Source organism: Oncorhynchus clarkii, chromosome 17, assembly GCF_045791955.1.
Source record: "Oncorhynchus clarkii lewisi isolate Uvic-CL-2024 chromosome 17, UVic_Ocla_1.0, whole genome shotgun sequence".
Classification (NCBI taxonomy): Eukaryota; Metazoa; Chordata; class Actinopteri; order Salmoniformes; family Salmonidae; genus Oncorhynchus; species Oncorhynchus clarkii.
The window spans coordinates 3,281,217-3,309,077 of NC_092163.1; the positions used below are offsets into that span (position 1 = coordinate 3,281,217).

General features: G+C 45.9%; 2 protein-coding genes across 2 annotated transcripts in view; one reads left to right on the forward strand and one right to left on the reverse strand.

Annotated features, from left to right (window-relative positions):
* LOC139370044 (zinc finger protein 345-like) overlaps positions 1 to 27,861 on the reverse strand; it is a 637,497-nt gene that overhangs the window by 448,771 nt on the left and 160,865 nt on the right. The window lies entirely within an intron of this gene.
* Positions 1 to 27,861, forward strand: part of LOC139370042 (zinc finger protein 678-like) — a 267,317-nt gene that overhangs the window by 229,408 nt on the left and 10,048 nt on the right. The window contains exon 17 of the mRNA XM_071109343.1: positions 26,787 to 27,773. Coding sequence (XP_070965444.1) covers positions 26,787 to 27,773 — 987 coding nt within the window. The remainder of the gene's footprint in view (positions 1 to 26,786; positions 27,774 to 27,861) is intronic.

Consider the following 27,861-nt stretch of genomic DNA (forward strand, 5'->3'; position numbering starts at 1 on the left):
AACCTCACAGAACAGGTTCACCATCTCCGCCTCGATCCACCGGCCACTTCCAGGGCTTTCGAATCTCCGGAGCCCAGAATCAATAACCCGCCGTGTTACTCTGGGGAGCCCACTGAATGCCGCTCGTTCCTCACCCAGTGTGATATTGTGTTTTCTCTCCAGCCCAACACTTACTCCAGGAGCACTGCTCGTGTCGCCTACGTCATATCTCTCCTTATTGGACGGGCTCGTGAGTGGGGCACGGCAATCTGGGAGGCAAGGGCTGAGTGTACTAACCAGTATCAGGACTTTAAGGAGGAGATGATACGGGTTTTTGATCGATCTGTTTTTGGGGAGGAGGCTTCCAGGGCCCTGTCTTCCCTATGTCAAGGCAATCGATCCATAACAGACTACTCTATTGAGTTTCGCACTCTTGCTGTCTCCAGTGGCTGGAACGAGCCGGCCTTGCTCGCTCGTCTTCTGGAGGGTCTCCGCGCAGAGGTAAAGGATGAGATTCTCTCCCGGGAGGTTCCTTCCAGCGTGGATTCCTTGATTGAACTCGCTATTCGCATTGAGCGACGGGTTGATCTTCGTCACCGAGCTCGTGGAAAGGAGCTCGCGCTCTCCGTCGCCCCCCTCTCCGCATCACTACCATCTTCCTCTGCCGGCTCGGGTGCTGAGCCCATGCAGCTGGGAGGTATCCGCATCTCGACTAAGGAGAGGGAACGGAGAATCACCAACCGCCTCTGTCTCTATTGCGGTTCCGCTGGTCATTTTGTCACTGCATGTCCAGTAAAAGGCCAGAGCTCGTCAGTAAGCGGAGGGCTACTGGTGAGCGCTACTACTCCTGTCTCTCCTTCAAGATCCTGCACTACCTTGTCGGTCCATCTACGCTGGACCGGTTCGTCAGCTTCCTGCAGTGCCTTAATAGACTCTGGGGCGGAGGGCTGTTTTATGGACGAGACCTGGGCTCGGGAACATGACATTCCTCTCAGACAGTTAAAGGAGCCCACGGCCTTGTTCGCCCTGGATGGTAGTCCTCTCCCCAGGATTCAGCGTGAGACGCTACCTTTAACCCTCACTGTTTCTGGTAATCATAGTGAAACCATTTCTTTTTTAATTTTTCGTTCACCTTTTACACCTGTTGTTTTGGGCCATCCCTGGCTAGTTTGTCATAATCCTTCCATTAATTGGTCTAGTAATTCTATCCTCTCCTGGAACGTCTCTTGTCATGTGAAATGTTTAATGTCTGCTATCCCTCCTGTTTCCTCTGTCTCTTCTTCACAGGAGGAGCCTGGTGATTTGACAGGGGTGCCGGAGGAATATCACGATCTGCGCACGGTGTTCAGTCGGTCCAGGGCCACCTCTCTTCCTCCACACCGGTCGTATGATTGTAGTATTGATCTCCTTCCGGGAACCACCCCCCCCCGGGGTAGACTATACTCTCTGTCGGCTCCCGAACGTAAGGCTCTCGAAGATTATTTGTCTGTAGCTCTTGACGCCGGTACCATAGTCCCCTCCTCCTCTCCCGCCGGAGCGGGGTTTTTTTTTGTCAAGAAGAAGGACGGGTCTCTGCGCCCCTGCATAGATTATCGAGGGCTGAATGACATAACAGTGAAGAATCGTTATCCGCTTCCTCTTATGTCTTCAGCCTTCGAGATCCTGCAGGGAGCCAGGTTTTTCACTAAGTTGGACCTTCGTAACGCTTACCATCTCGTGCGCATCAGGGAGGGGGACGAGTGGAAGACGGCGTTTAACACTCCGTTAGGGCACTTTGAATACCGGGTTCTTCCTTTCGGCCTCGCTAACGCTCCAGCTGTCTTTCAGGCATTAGTCAATGATGTCCTGAGAGACATGCTGAACATCTTTGTTTTCGTTTACCTTGACGATATCCTGATTTTTTTCACCGTCACTCCAGATTCATGTTCAGCACGTTCGACGTGTCCTCCAGCGCCTTTTAGAGAATTGTCTTTTTGTGAAGGCTGAGAAGTGCACTTTTCATGCCTCCTCCGTCACATTTCTCGGTTCTGTTATTTCCGCTGAAGGCATTAAGATGGATCCCGCTAAGGTCCAAGCTGTCATTGATTGGCCCGTCCCTAAGTCACGCGCCGAGCTGCAGCGCTTTCTCGGCTTCGCGAACTTCTATCGTCGTTTCATCCGTAATTTCGGTCAGGTGGCAGCTCCTCTCACAGCCCTTACTTCTGTCAAGACGTGCTTTAAGTGGTCCGTTTCCGCCCAGGGAGCTTTTGATCTCCTCAAGAATCGTTTTACATCCGCTCCTATCCTTGTTACACCTGACGTCTCTAGACAGTTCGTTGTCGAGGTTGACGCGTCAGAGGTGGGCGTGGGAGCCATTCTTTCTCAGCGCTCCCTCTCTGACGACAAGGTCCACCCATGCGCGTATTTTTCTCATCGCCTGTCGCCGTCGGAACGTAACTATGATGTGGGTAACCGCGAACTGCTCGCCATCCGGTTAGCCCTAGGCGAATGGCGACAGTGGTTGGAGGGGGCGTTCCTTTTGTCGTTTGGACTGACCATAGGAACCTTGAGTACATCCGTTCTGCCAAACGACTTAATGCGCGTCAGGCGCGTTGGGCGCTGTTTTTCGCTCGTTTCGAGTTTGTGATTTCTTATCGTCCGGGCTCTAAGAACACCAAGCCTGATGCTTTGTCTCGTCTCTTCAGTTCTTCAGTAGCCTCCACTGACCCCGAGGGGATTCTCCCTGAGGGGCGTGTTGTCGGGTTGACTGTCTGGGGAATTGAGAGGCAGGTAAAACAAGCGCTCACTCACACTCCGTCGCCGCGCGCTTGTCCTAGGAACCTTCTTTTCGTTCCCGTTCCTACTCGTCTGGCCGTTCTTCAGTGGGCTCACTCTGCCAAGTTAGCCGGCCACCCTGGCGTTCGGGGTACGCTTGCTTCCATTCGCCAGCGTTTTTGGTGGCCCACCCGGGAGCATGACACGCTTCGTTTCGTGGCTGCTTGTTCGGTCTGCGCGCAGACTAAGTCCGGTATCTCTCCTCCTGCCGGCCGTCTCAGGCCGCTTCCTATTCCTTCTCGACCGTGGTCTCACATCGCCTTAGATTTTGTCACCGGACTGCCTTCGTCAGCGGGGAAGACTGTTATTCTTACGGTTGTCGATAGGTTCTCTAAGGCGGCTCATTTCATTCCCCTTGCTAAGCTTCCTTCTGCTAAAGAGACGGCACAAATCATCATCGAGAATGTTTTCAGAATTCATGGCCTTCCGTCAGACGTCGTTTCGGACAGAGGTCCGCAATTCACGTCTCAATTTTGGAGGGAGTTTTGCCGTTTGATTGGGGCTTCCGTCAGTCTCTCTTCCGGCTTTCACCCCCAGTCTAACGGTCAAGCAGAACGGGCCAATCAGACTATTGGTCGCATCTTACGCAGTCTTTCTTTTCGTAACCCTGCGTCTTGGTCAGAACAGCTCCCCTGGGCAGAATACGCCCACAACTCGCTTCCTTCGTCTGCGACCGGGCTATCTCCTTTTCAGAGTAGCCTCGGGTACCAGCCTCCGCTGTTCTCATCTCAGTTCGCCGAGTCCAGCGTCCCCTCCGCTCAGGCTTTTGTCCAACGTTGCGAGCGCACCTGGAAGAGGGTCAGGTCTGCACTTTGCCGTTATAGGACGCAGACTGTGAGGGCTGCTAATAAGCGTAGAACTAAGAGTCCTAGATATTGTCGCGGTCAGAGAGTTTGGCTCTCCACTCAGAACCTTCCCCTTAAGACGGCTTCTCGCAAGTTGACCCCGCGGTTCATTGGTCCGTTCCGTATTTCTCGGGTCATTAATCCTGTCGCAGTTCGACTTCTTCTTCCGCGATACCTTCGTCGCGTCCACCCGGTCTTCCATGTCTCCTGCATCAAGCCCGTCCTTCGCGCCCCCGCTCGTCTTCCCCCCCCCCCCCCCCCCCCCATCCTTGTCGAGGGCGCACCCATCTACAGGGTCCGTAGAATTTTGGACATGCGTCCTCGGGGCCGTGGTCACCAGTACCTCGTAGATTGGGAGGGGTACGGTCCTGAGGAGAGGAGTTGGGTTCCCTCTCGGGACGTGCTGGACCGTGCGCTGATCGAGGATTTCCTCCGTTGCCGCCAGGTTTCCTCCTCGAGTGCGCCAGGAGGCGCTCGGTGAGTGGGGGGGTACTGTCATGTACTGTCATGTTGTGTCTTGTCTCTGTCCTTTCCCTTCACCCTGTCTCCCTCTGCTGGTCGTTGTTAGGTTACCTTTCCACCCCCTCTTTCCCCCAGCTGTGCCTTGTCTCCTCCTAACCACCTCGTCACCCCTTTTCCCACCTGTTCCCTTTTTCCCTCTGATTAGTCCCCTATATCTCTCTCTGTTTTTGTTCCTGTCCTTGTCGGATTCTTGTTTGTTGTGTTTCATGCCTGAACCAGACTGTCGTCATGTTTGCTGTAACCTTGTCTTGTCCTGTCGGAATCTGCCGGTCCGTCTGAGCCTACCTATGTTTGGTAATTAAAGAAGCTCTGTTTAAGTTAATTCGCTTTTGGGTCCTCATTCACGCACCGTAACATAGTCATGTAAGACTGGAAGTAAGACTGGAACATAGTATCAACAGGAACTCTTAGTTCCCTTTATCCATCTGTTACCTAAAATATAGTTTCAACACACAGACATCTGACTTTGTACAGTTGACCTTTTCATGCACTTGCAAGGTGTCTACCACTGATTCTTTATCTCAAGCTAAAGCAAAACATGAATCATTGTACTTTTGTCATCACAGGTGTTCCTGTAATGTACAGATATCATCAAAGTTCTTACAAGTCAAATGACACACATCTCTGACACACACACTTATCCCACCAGACATGCCACCGGGGGTCTTTTCACAGTTCACAAGATTCCAGAACAAATTCAAGAAAGCGTACAGTATTATATAGGGCCCTTATTGCATGGAACTTCCTTCCATCTCATATTGCTCAAATAAATAGCAAACCTGGTTAAAAAAAAACAGATAAAGCAACACCTCTCCCCTATTTGACCTAGGTAGTTTGTGTGTATGCATTGATATGTAGGCTACGTGCGCCTTTTACAAAATGTATGTAGTTCTGTCCTTGAGCTGTTCTTGTCTATTGATGTTCTGTATTATTGTCACGCCATAGAGGTTTTTATTCTCTATTTTGGTTGGGCCAGGGTGTGACTCGGTTGGGAATTCCAGTTTATTTATTTCTATGTTTTCTATTTCTTTGTTTTTGGCGGAGTGTGGTTCCCAATCGGAGGCAGCTGTCTATCGTTGTCTCTAATTGGGAATCATACTTAGGCAGCCTTTTTCCACCTGTGTTTTTTGGGTAGTTGTTTTCTGTATAGTTGATTTGTCTTACAGAACTGTTCATTCTTCTCTTTGTTATTTTGTTCTAATGTTTTTTGATTAAATAAAAATCATGAACACTTACCACGCTGCGCTTTGGTCCATGCCCACCGACGAGAGACGTGACAATTGTGTGTCATGTTTTGTGTTGACCGCAGGAGGGGTAGCTGCTGCTTTTGCAACAGCTAATGGGGATCCTAGTAAAATACCAAATACCAAACTCTGTTGTTCTCTCTGAGCTCAGAAATAAAGAATCTTGGTTTGACTTGGACTCCAGCAGATCCTTATATTATAATATCCACTACAACTCACCCACAGATTGCTGTTTCATGATTGTCTCAATGAAGAGTTCCTCATTCCACTTTCCTGTGGGCTTTTACAAGCCTCCCACTGGTTGAATAAACATTGTTTCCACGTCAAATAAAAAAAAACATGCTTAACATTGATGAACCTTCACTATCTTCATCCCTAAACTAGCAACATTAACTATTGTCTATTGTTATTCTCAATGACATTCCTGGCCTTATGAAATCCTAGCTAAATACAATGTTCCCACCAGTTTTCATGTCTTTGGTTATGCAAACATTTGTTTATTAGATTATATTTCTCATTAAGATGAATATAGTTTTAATTCTGCATGGGTCACGCTTTGCTTTGGTCGTGTGGTCCCTTATGGGTCAATGATTTTAATTAGAATATAGCAATTATGCTCTCTCCTCAATCACTTACAGTTTCTTTGGAAAGTATTCAGACCCCTTGACTTTTAGGTTTAGGTCATCAGTAAAGGGGACATCTTAAATATTACAATGACCCTTTCAAAGACAGACATCCCCCGGACCTCCCCCTATAACTATTTTTAAAAGGGTAAAAATGATCTGTTTTCTATAGCATTAAGGTCAGGGCGTTGTGATGCCCACTCCAATACCTTGACTTTGTTGTCCTTAAGCCATTTTGCCACAACTTTGGAAGTATGCTTGGCATCATTGTCCATTTGAAAGACCCATTTGCGACCAAGCTTTAACTGACTGATGTCTTGAGATGTTGCTTCAATATATTCACATAATTTTCCTCACCCATGATGCCATCTATTTTGTGAAGTGCCCCAGTCCTTCCTGCAGCGAAGCACCCCCACAACGTGATGCTGCCACCTGTGTGCTTCACGGTGGGGATGGTGTTCTTCGGCTTGCAAGCATCCCCCTTTTTCCTCCGATCATAACGATGGTCATTATGGCCAAACAGTTCTATTTTTGTTTCATCAGACCAGAGGACACCTTCAGGCGTTTGGAAATTGCTGTCAGAAATATGTGTATAGGTGGCAGGGAAGTCAGGCGCAGGAGAGTCAAACGGAGTGTAAAATGGAGTCTTTTAATAATGTCCAAGTAACATGCTCCATAACACTAAATAGAAACATGAATATAAACAAATATGGGTACGAAGACCCGTCGCGCACCTATACAAAAAAAAAACACTACACTGACAATAAACAATCTGACAAAGACATGAGGGGAAACAGAGGGTTAAATACACAACAGGTAATGAATGGGATTGAAAACAGGTGTGTGGGAAGACAAGACAACTGAAAAATGGAAAATGAAAAATTGATCAATGATGGCTAGAAGACCGGTGACGTCGAACGCCGAGCACCGCCCGAACAAGGAGAGGCAACGACTTCGGTAGAAGTCGTGACAGTACCCCCCCCCCCCCGACGCGCGGCTCTAGCAGCGTGTCGACACCGGCCTCGGGAACGACCCGGAGGGCGAGGTGCAGGGCGATCCGGATGGAGACGGTGGAATTCTGATAACATGGAAGAATCTAACACGTCCTCCACCGGAACCCAGCATCTCTCCTCCGGCCCGTAACCCTCCCAGTCCACGAGGTACTGAAGGCCCCTCGCCCGACGTCTCGAATCCAAAATGGATCGAACAGAGTACGCCGGGACCTCCTCGATGTCTAGAGGAGGCGGAGGAACATCACGCACTTCAGCCTCCTGGAGCGGGCCAGCCACCACCGGCCTGAGGAGAGACACATGGAACGAGGGGTTAATACGGTAATTAGTGGGCAGTTGTAACCTATAACATACCTCGTTCACTCTCCTCAGGACTTTAAACGGCCCCACAAACCGCGGACCCAGCTTCCGGCAGAGCAGGCGGAGGGGCAGGTTTCCCAGCTTCCGGCAGAGCAGGCGGGGGGGTAGGTTTCGGGTCGAGAGCCAGACCCTGTCCCCTGGTGCGAACACTGGGGCCTCACTGCGGCGACGGTCTGCGCCAATTTTCTGGCGCCTTATGGCACGCTGAAGGTGGATGTGGGCTGCCTCCCAGGTTTCCTCAGCGCGCCGAAACCAATTGTCCACCGCAGGGGCCTCGGTCTGGCTCTGATGCCAAGGAGCCAGAACCGGCTGATACCCTAATACACATTGAAAAGGAGTAAGGTTAGTGGAGGAGTGACGTAGCGAGTTCTGAGCCATCTCTGCCCAACTTGCCGAACTTCGCCCTCTCCCCCGGCCGATCCTGGCATTAAGACCGCAGAAACCTACCCACATCCTGGTTAACTCTCTCCACCTGCCCATTACTCTCGGGGTGAAAACCTGAGGTAAGACTAACCGAGATCCCCAGACGCTTCATGAACGCCTTCCAGACCCTTGATGTGAACTGAGGACCCCGATCAGACACTATATCCTCAGGCACCCCATAGTGCCGGAAAACGTGTGTAAACAGGGCCTCTGCAGTTTGTAAGGCCGTAGGGAGACCGGGCAAAACCGATCCACAACGACCAGGATCGTGGTGTAACCCTGTGAAGGTGGAAGATCAGTCAAAAAATCCACCGACAGGTGCAACCACGGCCGTTGAGGAACTGGTAGAGGTTGTAGCTTACCTCTGGGCAGGTGTCTAGGAGCCTTGCACTGGGCGCACACCGAGCAGGAAGAAACATAAATCCTCACGTCCTTAGCTAAAGTGGGCCACCAGTACCTCCCATCAAGACAGCGCATCGTCCGACATATCCCAGGATGACCAGAGGAGGGTGACGTGTGAGCCCAATAGATCAATTGGTCGCGGACAGCAGACGGAACGTACAGACGACCAGCTGAACACTCAGGGTGAGAGGGCTCTGCACGTGACGCCCGCTCAATGTCCGCGTCCAGCTCCCACACTACAGGCGCCACCAGACACGAAGCTGGGATTATGGGAGTGGGATCCATGGATCGCTCCTCTGTGTCATACAGCCGAGACAATGCGTCTGCCTTAACGTTCTGGGAGCCTGGTCTCTAAGAAAGAGTAAACACAAAACGAGTGAAAAACATGGCCCACCTTGCCTGGCGAGGATTCAATCTCTTTGCCTGCCGGATGTACTCCAGATTGCGGTGGTCAGTCCAGATGAGAAAAGGGTGTTTAGCCCCCTCAAGCCAATGCCTCCACACCTTCAAGGCTTCTACGACAGCTAACAGCTCTCGGTTCCCCACATCTTAGTTTCGCTCCGCCGGGCTGAGCTTCTTCGAAAAGAAAGCACAGGGGCGAAGCTTCAGTGGCGTACCCGAACGCTGAGAGAGCACTGCTCCTATCCCAGCTTCGGATGCGTCCACCTCCACTATGAATGGCAAAGAGGGATCCGGATGAGCCAACACAGGCACCGAGGTAAACAGAGTCTTCAGGTGCCCAAAAGCCCTGTTCGCCTCAGCCGACCACTGCAAGCGCACCGGGCCCCCCTTTAGCAGTGAGGTAATGGGAGCAGCCACCTGACCAAAACCCCGGATAAACCTCCGGTAGTAATTGGCAAACTCCAAAAAACGCTGCACCTCCTTTACCGTGGTTGGAGTCGGCCAATTACGCACGGCTGTAATGCGGTCGCTCTCCATCTCCACTCCTGAAGTGGAAATCCGATGCCCTAGGAAGGAGATGGATTGTTGGAAGAACAAGCATTTCTCAGCCTTGACATATTGATCATGCTCCAACAGGCGACCAAGCACCCTGCGCACCAGGGACACATGCTCGGCTCAAGTAGCGGAGTATATCAGAATATCATCGATATACACCACTACACCCTGCCCGTGCAGGTCCCTGAAGATCTCATCTACAAATGATTGGAAAACTGATGGAGCATTCATCAACCCATATGGCATGACAAGGTACTCATAATGACCTGAGGTGGTGCTAAATGCCGTCTTCCACTCATCACCCTTCCGAATACGCACCAGATTGTACGCACTCCTGAGATCCAATTTTGTGAAAAAACGTGCCCCGTGCATTAACTCAATAACTGTATTGATCAGAAGTAGCGGGTAACTAACTATATTTCACTGTTATTTTATTAAGACCTCGATAATCAATGCACGGGCGTAAACCGCCATCCTTTTTTCACAAAAAAGAAACTCGAAGAGACGGGTGAAATGGATGGCTGAATGAACCCCTGATGCAGGGATTCAGAGACACATGTCTCCATAGCCTCCGTTTCCGCTTGCGACAGGGGATACACGTGACTCTTGGGATATGCAGCGTCTACCAGGAGATCTATCGCACAATCCCCCCGTCGATGGGGTGGTAATTGAGTCGCCTTCTTTTTACAGAAGGCGAGAGCCAAATCGGCATATTTGGGGGGAATGCGCACGGTGGAGACCTGGTCTGGACTTTCCACCGTAGTAGCACCAACGGAAACCCCTAAACACCTACCTGAGCACTCTCGCGACCACCCCGTGAGAGCCCTCTGTGGCCAAGAAACAGTGGGGTTATGGCAAGCTAACCAGGGTAGGCCTAGCACCACAGAATACGCAGGAGAATCAATAAGGAAAAGACTAATCTTCTCCTTGTGACCCTCCTGCGTTATCATACACAAAGGTGTGGTTACCTCCCTGATAAACCCTGACCCTAATGGTCGACTATCTAAGGCATGAATAGGGAAAGGCATATCCACAGGAACAATAGGGATCCCTAAACTATGAGCTAAACTTTTATTAATAAAATTCCCAGCCGCACCTGAATCTACTAGCGCCTTATACTGGGAATGCAGGGAAAAATCAGGAAAAGAGACCGAGACTAACATTAGTGTAACAGAGGGCTCTGGATGAGAATGGTTCCTACTCACCTGGGGTGATGCCAGAATGCCCTGCCTGCCTTCTCTATTCCCAGAGGAAGCAACCCGGCACCGGCCAGCAGTGTGCCCTCTGCGACCATGAATGGTGCTCCAGCGGGAACCCCCTCCGGTCTCCCTGCGCACCATCCCTCCCAATTCCATAGGTTCGGGAGAGAGGGTGCGGGAGGATGGAACAACCAGACCCCGATCTAGACGTCCACGAGTAGCCAGCATGTTGTCCAGCCTGATGGACATGTCCACCAGCTGGTCGAAGGTGAGGGTGGTGTCTCTACAGGCCAGCTCCCGACGGACGTCCTCGCGTAGACTACAACGGTAATGGTCGATCAGGGCCCTGTCGCTCCATCCAGCGCCGGCAGCCAAGGTCCTAAACTCCAAAGCAAACTCCTGTGCACTCCTCGTCTCCTGCCTCAGATGATAGAGGAGCTCACCCGCTGCTTTGCCTTCAGGTGGATGGTCGAATACTATCCGGAATTGGCGGGTGAACTCCTCAAAATGGTCCAACGCCGCATCCTCCCTTCTACACACAGCGCTGGCCCATTCCAGGGCTTTCCCGGTGAGGCATGAGACGAGGGCGTAACTCTTCTCACGGTCAGATGGTACTGGGGAGGCCGTGGCCAGATACAAGTTCAGCTTAAGGAGGAAACCCTGGCAGCCGGCAGTATCTCCGTTGTATCCCGTGGGTAGGGCTAAATGGATCTTCGGTTCCGGAGAGGAAAAATCGTTCAAGGGAGATTCCGGTTGTGGTGGTGGTGGCGCTGGAGAAACTCCCTGTCACTCCCAGCGATCCATATTCTGGACAATGCGATCCATGACAGAGCTTAAACAGTCAATCTCCTCCGCTTGTTCCCGAACGCGTTCCTCCACCTCCATGAGCGTAGTGTCCTCTCCTGCTGACTTCATATATAGTGGTCAGAGATTCTGTCAGAAATATGTGTATAGGTGGCAGGGAAGTCAGGCGCAGGAGAGTCAAACGGAGTGTATTGTACATTTGTACAATTGTACAAGTTCTCCCACTTAAAAAGATGAGAGAGGCCTGTAATTTACATCATAGGTACACTTCAACTATTACAGACAAAATGAGGGAAAAAATCCAGAAAATTACATTGTAGGATTTTTTATGAATTTATTTGCAAATTATGGTGGAAAATAAGTATTTGGTCACCTACAAACAAGCAAGATTTCTGTCTCTCACAGACCTGTAACTTCTTCTTTAAGAGGCTCCTCTGTCCTCCACTCGTTACCTGTATTAATGGCACCTGTTTGAACTTGTTATCAGTATTAAAGACACCTGTCCACAACCTCAAACAGTCACACTCCAAACTCCACTATGGCCAAGACCAAAGAGCTGTCAAAGGACACCAGAAACAAAATTGCGACATACAGCTCGAACAAAATTGCGTCATCATAGGTACACTTCAACTATGACAGACAACCACTAGTCATGAGTGCACACGATTTGGTTTCAGTTGAAGTGATCTATTTGAAGATATTTCTGTCAGAGTTGACATTGTAGGGGATAGGCTGGCTAGCCGGGTCCTCCATATTACTTCACAGCCTGTAAAAAAAACTATTCTGACATGACTTCGGCATTCTTTGGAATTCTGATCGGTTTTATGTACTGGAAAAATAGAAAAGAGAGGTGTAACTTTGCATTGGGACTTGTGATGCTATACTAATGCAGATCCATATGTTACATGTGGTTACATTTAGTTACCTTCACTTTAAGGGAGTTGTATGGCCACATTTAGATGTGAAAAAATAACAGACAGAGAAAACCATTTCTATTCTAACAGTATTTGGGTCATTCTTGAGCTCTGGTAATATTTCAGTCCCACTGACTGATTTTGTATATAAATTGAAATGTCCAGTATAATGAATTGAAATAAATATAGAATTAATTTAAACTTTATTAATTACAAAATCATATATTTTTGTATATGTCCCCCAGGCGTTTCAATTCATTTTTACTTGGGAAAGGTTCTATGATATTCGCCAGGTTACCTAACAGAACCCTGATTCTATGATATTTACCAGGTTACCTAACATAACCCTGATTCTATGATATTCACCAGGTTACCTAACAGAACCCTGATTCTATGATATTTACCAGGTTACCTAACAGAACCCTGGTTCTATGATATTTACCAGGTTACCTAACAGAACCCTGATTCTATGATATTCACCAGGTTACCTAACAGAACCCTGATTCTATGATATTTACCAGGTTACCTAACAGAACCCTGATTCTATGATATTCACCAGGTTACCTAACAGAACCCTGATTCTATGATATTTACCAGGTTACCTAACAGAACCCTGATTCTATGATATTCACCAGGTTACCTAACAGAACCCTGATTCTATGATTTTTACCAGGTTACCTAACAGAACCCTGATTCTATGATATTTACCAGGTTACCTAACAGAACCCTGATTCTATGATATTCACCAGGTTACCTAACAGAACCCTGGTTCTATGATATTCACCAGGTTACCTAACATAACCCTGATTCTATGATATTCACCAGGTTACCTAACAGAACCCTGATTCTATGATATTCACCAGGTTACCTAACAGAACCCTGATTCTATGATATTCACCAGGTTACCTAACAGAACCCTGGTTCTATGATATTCACCAGGTTACCTAACAGAACCCTGATTCTATGATATTCACCAGGTTACCTAACAGAACCCTGGTTCTATAATATTCACCAGGTTACCTAACAGAACCCTGATTCTATGATATTCACCAGGTTACCTAACAGAACCCTGATTCTATGATATTCACCAGGTTACCTAACAGAACCCTGATTCTATGATATTCACCAGGTTACCTAACAGAACCCTGGTTCTATGATATTCACCAGGTTACCTAACATAACCCTGATTCTATGGTATTCACCAGGTTACCTAACAGAACCCTGATTCTATGATATTCACCAGGTTACCTAACAGAACCCTGGTTCTATGATATTCACCAGGTTACCTAACATAACCCTGATTCTGTGATATTCACCAGGTTACCTAACAGAACCCTGATTCTATGATATTCACCAGGTTACCTAACAGAACCCTGGTTCTATGATATTCACCAGGTTACCTAACAGAACCCTGATTCTATGATATTCACCAGGTTACCTAACAGAACCCTGTTTCTATAATATTCACCAGGTTACCTAACAGAACCCTGGTTCTATGATATTCACCAGGTTACCTAACATAACCCTGGTTCTATAATATTCACCAGGTTACCTAACAGAACCCTGGTTCTATGATATTCACCAGGTTACCTAACATAACCCTGATTCTATGATATTCACCAGGTTACCTAACAGAACCCTGATTCTATGATATTCACCAGGTTACCTAACAGAACCCTGGTTCTATAATATTCACCAGGTTACCTAACAGAACCCTGGTTCTATGATATTCACCAGGTTACCTAACATAACCCTGATTCTATGATATTCACCAGGTTACCTAACAGAACCCTGATTCTATGATATTCACCAGGTTACCTAACAGAACCCTGATTCTATGATATTCACCAGGTTACCTAACAGAACTCTGATTCTATGATATTCACCAGGTTACCTAACAGAACCCTGATTCTATGATATTCACCAGGTTACCTAACATAACCCTGATTCTATGATATTCACCAGGTTACCTAACAGAACCCTGATTCTATGATATTCACCAGGTTACCTAACAGAATCCTGGTTCTATGATATTCACCAGGTTACCTAACATAACCCTGATTCTATGATATTTACCAGGTTACCTAACAGAACCCTGATTCTATGATATTCACCAGGTTACCTAACAGAACCCTGGTTCTATAATATTCACCAGGTTACCTAACAGAATCCTGGTTCTATGATATTCACCAGGTTACCTAACAGAACCCTGATTCTATGATATTCACCAGGTTTCCCAACAGAACCCTGATTCTATGATATTCACCAGGTTACCTAACAGAACCCTGGTTCTATGATATTCACCAGGTTACCTAACAGAACCCTGGTTCTATAATATTCACCAGGTTACCTAACAGAACCCTGATTCTATGATATTCACCAGGTTACCTAACAGAACCCTGGTTCTATAATATTCACCAGGTTACCTAACAGAACCCTGATTCTATGATATTCACCAGGTTACCTAACAGAACCCTGATTCTATGATTTTCACCAGGTTACCTAACAGAACCCTGATTCTATGATATTCACCAGGGTACCTAACAGAACCCTGATTCTATGATATTCACCAGGTTACCTAACAGAACCCTGATTCTATGATATTCACCAGGTTACCTAACAGAACCCTGATTCTATGATATTCACCAGGTTACCTAACAGAACCCTGGTTCTATAATATTCACCAGGTTACCTAACAGAACCCTGATTCTATGATATTCACCAGGTTACCTAACAGAACCCTGATTCTATGATATTCACCAGGTTACCTAACAGAACCCTGATTCTATGATATTCACCAGGTTACCTAACAGAACCCTGGTTCTATGATATTCACCAGGTTACCTAACATAACCCTGGTTCTATGATATTCACCAGGTTACCTAACACAACCCTGGTTCTATGATATTCACCAGGTTACCTAACAGAACCCTGGTTCTATGATATTCAACAGGTTACCTAACAGAACCCTGGTTCTATGATATTCACCAGGTTACCTTTCACACATGGAAGACAAACATGTACTTAGATGTGAAGATGGGAGCGACTATGTCCCTTATATAGGAAGTGGAGTCGTCTGCTATTAGCTGTTGCTTGACAGATATTGTTTGATTGGATCTCCCTAGACTCCGCCCCTAACGAGGCTTATAATATCATAGAACAGGGGTTATGTTAGGTAACCTTAAGTTTCGTGTCCTACTATGCTAATGTATCTGTATTAAATGGCCCATAACTTTAACACTAGCAGAGATCCTGGAACTAATATACCCTTAAAGTATATTATATTCAACAATATATATAAAAAACGAAACATTTATATTTTCAATATTTATATTTTCCATATTAATAAATGAATGTAAGAAATGTATGAATGAAATCAAAATACAAGTGAAATGCTTACAGTGAAATACTTACTTACAAGCCCTTAATTAACCAACAATGCAGTTTTAAGAAAAATAAGTGTTATGTATAAAAATACAAATAATTAATATTAAAGAGCAGCAGGAAAATAACAGTAGCGAGGCTGTAGACAGGTATTACCAGTACAGAGTCAATGTGGAGGCTATATACAGGTATTACCAGTACAGAGTCAATGTGGAGGCTGTAGACAGGTATTACCAGTACAGAGTCAATGTGGAGGCTGTAGACAGGTATTACCGGTACAGAGTCAATGTGGAGGCTATATACAGGAGGTACCAGTACAGAGTCAATGTGGAGGCTGTAGACAGGTATTACCAGTACAGAGTCAATGTGGAGGCTATATACAGGAGGTACCAGTACAGAGTCAATGTGGAGGCTGTAGACAGGTATTACCAGTACAGAGTCAATGTGGAGGCCATATACAGGAGGTACCAGTACAGAGTCAATGTGGAGGCTGTAGACAGGTATTACCAGTACAGAGTCAATGTGGAGGCTATATACAGGAGGTACCAGTACAGAGTCAATGTGGAGGCTATATACAGGAGGTACCAGTACAGAGTCAATGTGGAGGCTGTAGACAGGTATTACCAGTACAGAGTCAATGTGGAGGCTATATACAGGAGGTACCAGTACAGAGTCAATGTGGAGGCTGTAGACAGGTATTACCAGTACAGAGTCAATGTGGAGGCCATATACAGGTATTACTGGTACAGAGTCAATGTGGAGGCTGTATACAGGTATTACCAGTACAGAGTCAATGTGGAGGCTGTAGACAGGTATTACCAGTACAGAGTCAATGTGGAGGCTATATACAGGTATTACCAGTACAGAGTCAATGTGGAGGCTGTAGACAGGTATTACCGGTACAGAGTCAATGTGGAGGCTATATACAGGTATTACCGGTACAGAGTCAATGTGGAGGGTATATACAGGTATTACCGGTACAGAGTCAATGTGGAGGCTAAATACAGGAGGTACCAGTACAGAGTCAATGTGGAGGCTATATACAGGAGGTACCGGAACAGAGTCAATATGGAGGTATATACAGGAGGTACCGGAACAGAGTCAATGTGGAGGGTATATACAGGAGGTACCGGTACAGAGTCAATGTGGAGGGTATATACAGGAGGTACCGGAACAGAGTCAATGTGCGGGGACACAGGTAAGTCGAGGAAAAATACTACTCCTATTACAGATCCAAGTGGTAAAGATTCATATGACATCCATTGTTGAAGGACTGTAGCATCTAATGATGAAACATGTAGCATCTCCACAGAGGAGCTCTGTCATGATTGTAGCAGGTTTACTAACAAGTTACTTATATTAGCTGTGTTGACTTTAGCTAATATGGTGACAACGATGTAGGCTGTGTGTAGCAGATATGAAATGGTTTGGTTTGGAAAGGTTTTAACTCCTGGTCACCTACAGCTGATGTGTTGTGCATTGACGTCCACAAGCGAAGGGAAAAGGTGAGCGAATTGATGTGAGAGGAAATACAACGTGGCAGTTGTGAAAGTGAACTGTGTTTACGCATCATCAGGGGTGAATTCATTCAGACGATTCTGTTGCATGTGATGCATTTGGTCTATTGTTTACAGTATGATTTGTATCGTATAGAGCGTGGCTTTAAGGGAAAAGTATGGTCACATCTAATAAAAACGAATGTGAAAAATGAACAGAGTATTAACAGAAATGTGTTTTAAAACACTACCTATTCGTATAAGTATTTATTCATAATCCACATATTCATTTTAAGCTTCTACGTCTGTGTACAGGAAAGTATTATTTGTAAGACATAAGAGAAAATATATCTGCTTATTGTTAAATTATTATGACGTTCTTTCCATCACAAAAAGTGTAGTACCTATTGTTTCCAAACTGCGTTACCCACTCCAGCCAGCAGATGGCGATGGGCGTCTTTCAGGTGATGCTTCTTGCGTGACGTGTAATAGACTGGACGGGACGGTTCTTCAGGAACAACAAGGCGCCAACTCTTTCAACCACCTCGGTAGCCTGCTAGACAACATAAAACTGAAAGATTGATTCTTTAGACCATGTTATTGTACATGAGCTAATCTCAGTGTTTTAAACAAATTTCGGTTGACGTATCTACTGGTGAACTTTAACCTAATGTGCTTGTTCAATTTGCAAACTTGTTAAAGATTGATACTGAGGTTAGCACTAGGCTAGTCGCTAATGCTAGCTAGCTAGCTAACATCCCTGACCATGAGCTCACTGAACTACTCCCTTGCTAATGAAGCGGAGGTCTGCTGTTTGGAGAAAGAATCTTTCAGAATGAAAAAGGAGGAAGAGGAGGCTGTTATAGTGAAAGAAGAGAAAGAACCTTTTAGAGAGGAAGAGGATGCTATCTTAATAAACGTGAAGGAGGAAGACGTTTTGAGAGTGAAAAAGGAGGAGACAGAAGATCCGATTGACACCAGTGAGTTCTGTCTTAAAAACAGGGACACAAACTATGCAGTTGTTGAACTAATGTGGGGGTTTTTAATGGGCATTCTTACTGTAGGAATTGTTAATTGGTCGATCTGCCATTGGTTCATATACTTTTGGGACTTTTCAATTAGATGTATTGAATTCTCCATGTGGTCGACATTAAAGTTCTCCTCATCTAGTATAACAGTCTTAAAATTCAATATTGCTGCGTATGTTCTACTTAAAATATAAAAAAGGCACCCATTTTGTGGAACAACCCTTTTACATTTGCATCACAAATATTTTTTTAGGAAATCAAGATGAAAGTGGCCATTTTAGGCTCTTTTTAGACATATTCATGCCTCTTGTAAAGACTCTGTGATTGCAATAGAAGATCATAAGTTTACCATCTGTTTGATGTTCTCATTCACACAGGAGAGAGACATGACTATGGTGGATCCTCTGCGGAGCCTCAACAACATCCTGATGCTGACGAGGCAGAGAAGAGTCTCTCCAGATCAGAACACCAGATGGTACAGCTTGGTCTGGTCTAGCATACAGCTTGCTTTATCGGCTTGGGCTGGGTTTCTGTAGAGCACTTTATGACAACAGTGACATCAGCATCCATAATGATGTGTATCTGTGTCCCCTCTTTATGGTTACTAGGACAACGCTAGCCCTTCCAGCCTCCCGGAGTCCATGTGTCGTGCCTCTCCCGGTCGCACCTTACTGCTGGGTATGAAGAGGTTGTCTGTGCTGCTGGTGGACTTCAGGAAAACAACGGGGCTGAGTGGAACTGTTAGGGGAGGAGAAGAGATGAAAGGATCAGATTTGACTCATCAAAGTAAGTGCTGTAGTTTAGTTTGAACAAATACAACAGATCTGCCCATAGTTACCAGGACAACCAGTGGAGTTATGTTAGTTGACAGGAAGATAGACTGGTGGATATGGATGTTATGAATATCATAACACTGAAAAAGGATTCTGCCAATGAAAAGAGAGAAACCAATAGACCATATAAAACCTTGATGAAAGTTAGCTTTAGAGAGAAAATTTCAAGATGATCCAATGTAAGGTGCTTGTTTTACAAAAACTTTTCCTTAAAACATTATGGATATTACATTGCCTGTCCCAGTCAACCCCCCTATCTTTACAAGACTGTTGAACAGGCAAACTAAACTCTAGACACTGTTAATTAATTAACTAATACTGAGGAAAGCTGTGATCAGGTTTATAGGGAAGGACATTCAATAAACACAGCACTTGAAAATGACTGATTGGCTGAGAGAAATTGATGACGATAAAAATATTGTTTGGGCTGTTGTGTTAGACTTCAGTGTGGCTTTTGACATTATCGATCGTAGTCTGCTGCTGAAAAAACGTATGGCTTTACACCCCCTGCTATACTACAAAAAAAGCTAACCTTTATTTAACTAGGCAAGTCGTTTAAGAACAAATTCTTATTTTCAATGACGACCTAGGACTGCCTTGTTCAGGGGCAGAACGACAGAGTTTTACCTTGTCAACTCGGGGATAAGATCCAGCAACCTTTTGGTTACTGGCCTACCGCTCTAACCACTAGGCTACCTGCCGCCCCAGAGCTACCTGTCTAACAGAACACAGAGAGTGTTCTTTAATGGAAGCCTGTACAACAAAATCAAGGTAGAATCAGGAATTCCACAGGGCAGCTGTTTGGCACCTACCTTTTTCAATCTTTACCAACGACATGCCAACGACATTTGAGTAAAGCCAGCGTGTCTGTATGCGGATGACCCAACACTGTACACGTCAGCTACCACGGAAACTGAAATGACAGCAACACTTACAAAGAGCTGCAGTGAGTTTCAGAATGGGTGTCAAGGAATAAGTTAGTCCTAGATATTTCAAATGACCTTAAATTACATGGCCTACTATGCTAATTCTGTAGCGGTATTGTTAGAGGGGGGTAAAGATAAAGTTTGTTGGGGCGCCAGGCAGGTATTAACCCTAGTTATTAAAGTTAGTTGAATAGATAGAGTAGAATAGATAGAGTAGTGCTTCCAGACACATTCTAAACATGATGGAGTCTTAAAGGAGGACTGTAGCATCTAATGATGAATTACTATGGAGTCTGATGCTTTAAAGGAGAAGTTTACCCAAAATCCAGAAACTCTTAGGTGATTCCATACATTGAAACTAGTCCAGTGGATTTTTTCCCTATCCCCCTCTTTCTCCCTGTGGTGTTGTACTGAAACAGCTGCTCTCCCTCTCTCTCTCTGTAGTGCTGTACTGAAACAGCTGCTCCCCCTCTCTCTCCCTGTAGTGCTGTACTGAAACAGCTGCAAAACGTGACTCGTGGCGTTGCTGGATGCGGGCCTCGCTCTGCTGCTTTGCCAGTTAATTTGTTATTTTATTACAGCTATGGCCTTTGTCTTTCACCTGGAGTTGTTTATTTATGTCTGAGAAAAAAAACACCTTTCAACTCATAAAACATATACAAAATAAACTCAGCAAAAAAATATACGTATCTTTTCAGGGCCCTGTCTTTCAAAGATTATTGGTAAAAAATCCAACTAACGTCACAGATCTTTATTGTAAAGGGTTTAAACACTGTTTCCCATGCTTCAATGAACCATAAACGATTAATGAACATGTGGAACGGTCGTTAAGACATCAACAGCTTGCAAACGGTAGGCAATTAAGGTTACAGTTATGAAAAATTAGGACACTAAAGAGGTCTTTCTACTGAATCTGGAAACACCAAAAGAAAGATGCCCAGGGTCCCTGCTCAACCGTGTGAATGTGCCTTAGGCATGTGCAAGGAGGCATGAGGACTGCAGATGTAGCCAGGGAAATAAATTGCAATGTCTGTACTGTGAGACGCCTAAGACAGCGCTACAGTGAGACAGGACGGACAGCTTATCGTCCTCGCAGTGGCAGACCACGTGTAACAACACCTGCACAGGATCGGGACATCCGACCATCACACCTGCGGAACAGGTAAGATGGCAACAACAACTGCCCAAGTTACACCAGGAACGCACTTTCCCTCCATCAGTGCTCAGACTGTCCTCAATAGGCTGAGAGAGGCTGGACTGAGGGCTTGCAGGCCTGTTGTAAGGCAGGTCCTCACCAGACATCACTGGCAACAACGTCGCCTCTGGGCACAAACCCACCGTCACAAAAAGTCACGGTTTTGCCTCCAGGGGTGATGGTCGGATTCGTGTTTATCGTCAAAGAAATGAGCATTACACGGAGGCCTGTACTCTGGAGCGGGATCGATTTGGAGGTGGAGGGGCCATCATGGTCTGGGGCGGTGTGTCACAGCATCATCATCAGAGGTTGTTGTCATTGCAGGCACTCTCAACGCTGTGCGTTACAGGGTACCCTTCCTGCAGGCTCATGACAATGCCACCAGCCATACTGCTCGTTCTGTGTGTGATTTCCTGCAAGACCGGAAGTACTGCAAGTTCTGCCAAATCTGGTGCAGTCCATGAGGAGGAGATGCACTGCAGTACTTAATGCAGCTGGTGGCCACACCAGATTTTTTATTTATTTTAATTTTACCTTTATTTAACTAGGCAAGTCAGTTAAGAACAAATTCTTATTTTCAATGACGGCCAGTGGGTTAACTGCCTGTTCAGGGGCAGAACGACAGATTTGTACCTTGTGAGCTCAGGGATATGAACTTGCAACCTTTCGGTTACTAGTCCAACTCTCTAACCACTAGGCTACCCTGCCGCCCCAGATACTGACTGTTACTTTTGATTTTGACACATTATTATTTTGACACATTATTCCATTTCAGTTAGTCACATTTCTGTAGAACTTGTTCAGTTTATGTATGTTGTTGAATCTTATGTTCCAACAAATATTTACACATCTTAAGTTTGCTGAAAGTAAACGCAGTTGACAGTGAGAGGACATTTCTTTTTTTTGCTGAGTTTAGATTGGCGAGGGGGGAAACAATTTAATCAATTTTAGAATAATGCTGAAATGTAACAAAATATGGAAAAGGTGAAGGGGTCTGAATACTTAACGAATGCACTGTGTCTGTGTGTATACTGAACCAAAATATAAACAGCAATTTCAACGATTTACAGTTCATATAAGTCAGTCATTGTAAATAAATAAATTAGGCCCTAATCTATGGACTTTACATGACTGAGGGGTGCAGCCATTGGTGGGCCCTGGAGGGCATAAGCCCACCCATTGCGGAGCCAGGCCCAGCCAATCAGAATTCGTTTTTCCCCACAAAAGGGCTTCATTACAAATAGAAATACAACTCGGGTGGCTGGTCTCAGATGCTGTGGGGATCCTGGGCTGGCGTCGTTATATGTGGTCTGTGGTTGTGAGGCCAGTTGGATGTACTGCCAAATTCTCTAAAATGACGTTGCAAGGTGGCTTCTGGTAGAGAATTGAACATTCAATTATCTGGTAACCGCTCTAGTGGATATTCCTTCAGTCAGCATGCCAATTGCATGCACCCTCAAAACTTGAGACATCTGTGGCATTGTGACAAAACTGCATATTTTAGAGTGGCCTTTTATTTTCCCCGGCACAAGGTGCACCTGTGTAATAATCAAGCTGTTCAATCAGCTTCTTGATATGCCACACCTGTCAGGTTGATGGATTATCTTGGCAGAGAATAAATGTTAACTAACAGGGATGTAAAAAATTCTGCAATCTTTTTTTCCCAGCTCATTAAACATCCAACACTTTACATGTTGTTTTGAGAATGACACATTTTAATTTTCACCAAATCTGCTGCCTCAGTTTGTATGATGGCTATTTGCATTTACTCCAGAATGTTATGAAGAGTGTTCAGATGAATTGCAATTAATTACAAAGTCCCTATTTTCCATGCAAATGAACTGAATCCCCCCCAAAACTGGAAGCTTCAAAAGGAGGGTGGTGCTTGGAATCATTGTTCTTCATATGTCACCCACGGTTACCTGCAAGGAAACAGGTGCCGTCATCATTGCTTTGCACAAAAAGGGCTTCACAGGCAAGGATATAGCTGCCAGTAAGATTGCACCAAAATCAACCATTTATCGGATCATCAAGAACTTCAAGGAGAGCGGTTCAAATCAAATCAAATGTATTTATATAGCCCTTCGTACATCAGCTGATATCTCAAAGTGCTGTACAGAAACCCAGCCTTAAACCCCAAACAGCAAGCAATGCAGGTGTAGAAGCACGGTGGCTAGGAAAAACTCCCTAGAAAGGCCAAAACCTAGGAAGAAACCTAGAGAGGAACCAGGCTATGTGGGGTGGCCAGTCCTCTTCTGGCTGTGTCGGGTGGAGATTATAACAGAACATGGCCAAGATGTTCAAATGTTCATAAATGACCAGCATGGTCGTATAATAATAAGGCAGAACAGTTGAAACTGGAGCAGCAGCACGGTCAGGTGGACTGGGGACAGCAAGGAGTCATCATGTCAGGTAGTCCTGGGGCATGGTCCTAGGGCTCAGGTACTCCGAGAGAGAATTAGAGAGAGCATATGTGGGGTGGCCAGTCCTCTTCTGGCTATGCCGGGTGGATATTATAACAGAACATGGCCAAGATGTTCAAATGCTCATAAATGACCAGCATGGTCGAATAATAATAATAAGGCAGAACAGTTGAAACTGGAGCAGCAGCACGGCCAGGTGGACTGGGGACAGCAAGGAGTCATCATGTCAGGTAGTCCTGGGGCATGGTCATAGGGCTCAGGTCCTCTGAGAGAGAGAGAGAAAGAGAGAATTAGAGAACGCACACTTAGATTCACACAGGACACCGAATAGGACAGGAGAGGTACTCCAGATATAACAAACTGACCCTAGCCCCCCCGACACATAAACTACTGCAGCATAAATACTGGAGGCTGAGACAGGAGGAGTCAGGAGACACTGTGGCCCCATCCGAGGACACCCCCGGACAGGGCCAAACAGGAAGGATATAACCCCACCCACTTTGCCAAAGCACAGCCCCCACACCACTAGAGGGATATCTTCAACCACCAACTTACCATCCTGAGACAAGGCTGAGTATAGCCCACAAAGATCTCCGCCATGGCACAACCCAGACAGGATGACCACATCAGTGAATCAACCCACTCAGGTGACGCACCCCTTCCAGGGACGGCATGAGAGAGCCCCAGTAAGCCAGTGACTCAGCCCCTGTAATAGGGTTAGAGGCAGAGAATCCCAGTGGAAAGAGGGGAACCGGCCAGGCAGAGACAGCAAGGGCGGTCCGTTGCTCCAGAGCCTTTCCGTTCACCTTCCCACTCCTGGGCCAGACTACACTCAATCATACGACCCACTGAAGAGATGAGTCTTCAGTAAAGACTTAAAGGTTGAGACCAAGTTTGCGTCTCTGACATGGGTAGGCAGACCGTTCCATAAAAATGGAGCTCTATAGGAGAAAGCCCTGCCTCCAGCTGTTTGCTTAGAAATTCTAGGGACAATTAGGAGGCCTGCGTCTTGTGACCGTAGCGTATGTGTAGGTATGTACGGCAGGACCAAATCAGAGAGATAGGTAGGAGCAAGCCCATGTAATGCTTTGTAGGTTAGCAGTAAAACCTTGAAATCAGCCCTTGCTTTGACAGGAAGCCAGTGTAGAGAGGCTAGCACTGGAGTAATATGATCAAATTTTTTGGTTCTAGTCAGGATTCTAGCAGCCGTATTTAGCACCAACTGAAGTTTATTTAGTGCTTTATCCGGGTAGCCGGAAAGTAGAGCATTGCAGTAGTCTAACCTAGAAGTGACAAAAGCATGGATTAATTTTTCTGCGTCATTTTTGGACAGAAAGTTTCTGATTTTTGCAATGTTACGTAGATGGAAAAAAGCTGTCCTTGAAATGTTCTTCAAAAGAGAGATCAGGGTCCAGAGTAACGCCGAGGTCCTTCACAGTTTTATTTGAGACGACTGTACAACCATTAAGATTAATTGTCAGATTCAACAGAAGATATCTTTGTTTCTTGGGACCTAGAACAAGCATCTCTGTTTTGTCCGAGTTTAAAAGTAGAAAGTTTGCAGCCATCCACTTCCTTATGTCTGAAACACATGCTTCTAGCAAGGGTAATTTTGGGGCTTCACCATGTTTCATTGAAATGTACAGCTGTGTGTCATCCGCAGAGCAGTGAAAGTTAACATTATGTTTTCGAATAACATCCCCAAGAGGTAAAATATATAGTGAAGACAATAGTGGTCCCAAAACGGAACCTTGAGGAACACCGAAATATACAGTTGATTTGTCAGAGGACAAACCATTCACAGAGACAAACTGATATCTTTCCGACAGATAAGATCTAAACCAGGCCAGAACTTGTCCGTGTAGACCAATTTGGGTTTCCAATCTCTCCAAAAGAATGTGGTGATCGATGGTATCAAAAGCAGCACTAAGGTCTAGGAGCACGAGGACAGATGCAGAGCCTCGGTCCGATGCCATTAAAATGCCATTCAATTGTTGTGAAGAAGGCTTCAGGGCACCCAAGAAAGTCCAGCAAGTGCCAGGACCGTCTCCTAAAGTTGATTCAGCTGCGGGATCGGGGCACCACCAGTACAGAGCTCAGGAATGGCAGCAGGCAGGTGTGAGTGCATCTGCACGCACAGTGAAGCGAAGACTTTTGGTGTCAAGAAGGACAGCAAAGAAACCACTTCTCTCCAGGAAAAACATCAGGGACAGACTGATATTCTGCAAAAGTTACAGGGATTGGACTGCTGAGGACTAGTGCAAAGTCATTTTCTCTGATGAATCCCCTTTCCGAATGTTTGGGGCATCCGGAAAAAAGCTTGTCCGGAGAAGACAAGGTGAGCGCAACCATCAGTCCTGTGTCATGCCAACAGTAAAGCATCCTGAGACCATTCATGTGTGGGGTTGCTTCTCAGCCAAGGGTGTGGGCACACTCACAATGTTGCCTAAGAACACAGCCATGAATAAAGAATGGTACCAACACATCCTCGAAGAGCAACTTCTCCCAACCATCCAGGAACAGTTCGGTGACGAACAATGCCTTTTCCAGCATGATGGAGCACCTTGCCACAAGGCAAAAGTGATAACAAAGTGGCTCGGGTAACAAAACAACAGTATTTTGGGTCCATGGCCAGGAAACTCCCCAGACCTTAATCCTATTGAGAACTTGTGGTCAATCATCAAGAGGCGGGTGGACAAACAAAAACCCACAAATTCTGACAAACTCCAAGCATTGATTATGCAAGAATGGGCTGCCATCAGTCAGGATGTGGCCCAGAAGTTAATTGACAGCATGCCAGGGCGGATTGCAGAGGTCTTGAAAAAGAAGGGTCAACACTGCAAATATTGACACTGCATCAACTTAATGTCATTGTAAATAAAAACCTTTGACACTTATGAAATGCTTGTAAGTATACTTCAGCATTCCATAGTAACATCTGACAAAAATATCTAAAGACACTGAAGCAGCAAACTTTGTGGAAATTAATATTTTTAATTCTCAAAACTTTTGGCCATTACTGTAGGTCGCATTCTGTATCATACAGCTATTAAAGTTATATATTTAGAACTACCTGCTCGATTGGAATCCAGTGACGTCTGTGTCTTGAGTGTCCTAGAACTGTTTAGTTTTTTGTGTTCTGACGAAAACAGAATGAATAAATAAGTAGTGTAAACATTGTCAGTAATTACCAGGAAACTCTACAACATTTGTTTTAAAATCACACTGAGATTGTTAAAACTGGCCTTAGGTTATTGAGGGATCTGATTAGGATTTACCCTCGTAGCAAGGCCGTTTCATATGTGGAGGTTTCATTCGGGTCTCTATTTTAAAAAACACACTGTCTTTGGCAGGAGAAAGACCAGACTCAGAGGAACCAGAGCCAGGGACGTACAAACCAGCAAGAAGACACCAGTGTTCCCACTGTGGAAAGGGTTATAACCACTTAAATGAGCTTAAACGACACGAGAGAATACACACAGGGGAGAAGCCTTACCACTGTTCCCAGTGTGGAAAGGGTTTTAACGATTTGGGAAAGCTGAAACGACACGGGAGAATACACACAGGGGATAAGCCTTACCACTGCTCCCAGTGTGGAAGGCGTTTTAACGATTTGGGGAAGCTGGAACGACACGAGAGAATACACAGAGGGGAGAAGCCTTACCACTGCTCCCAGTGTGGAAAGGGTTGTAACGATTTGGGGAAGCTGAAACGACACGAGAGAATACACACGGGTGAAAAGCCTTACCACTGCTCCCACTGTGGAAAGCGTTTTAACGATTTGGGCAAGGTGAAACGACATGAGAGAATACACACAGGGGAGAAGCCTTACCATTGCTCCCACTGTGGAAAGTGTTTCAACCAATTAGGGACCCTGAAACAGCACAAGGTAATACACACAGGGGAGAATCGTTACCACTGCTCCCAGTGTGGAAAGGGTTTTAACGATTTGGGGAAGCTGAAACGACATGAGAGAATACACACAGGGGAGAAGCCTTACCATTGCTCGCAATGTGAAAAGATGTATAGCGAGAAAGGACACCTGAAAGCCCATGAGAAAATTCACACAGGGGAGAAGCCTTACCAATGCTCCCAGTGTGGAAAGTGTTTCACCTGGGCAGGGTATCTGAAAAAACACGAAAGAATACACACAGGGGAGAAGCCTTACCACTGCTCCCAGTGTGGCAAGTGTTTCAACGGGGCAGGGGATCTGAAAAAACACGAAAGAATACATACAGGAGAGAAGCCTTACCACTGCTCCCGCTGTGTCAAGTGTTTTAACCAGTTAGGGGCCCTGAAACAGCACGAGAGAATACACACAGGGGAGAAGCCTTACCACTGCTCCCAGTGTGGCAAGTGTTTTAACCAGTTAGGGACCCTGAAACAGCACAAGATAATACACACAGGGGAGATGCATTACCACTCCTCCCAGGATGCAAAGCCTTTGCCCATTTAGGAAGCCTGAAATAACATGAGACAC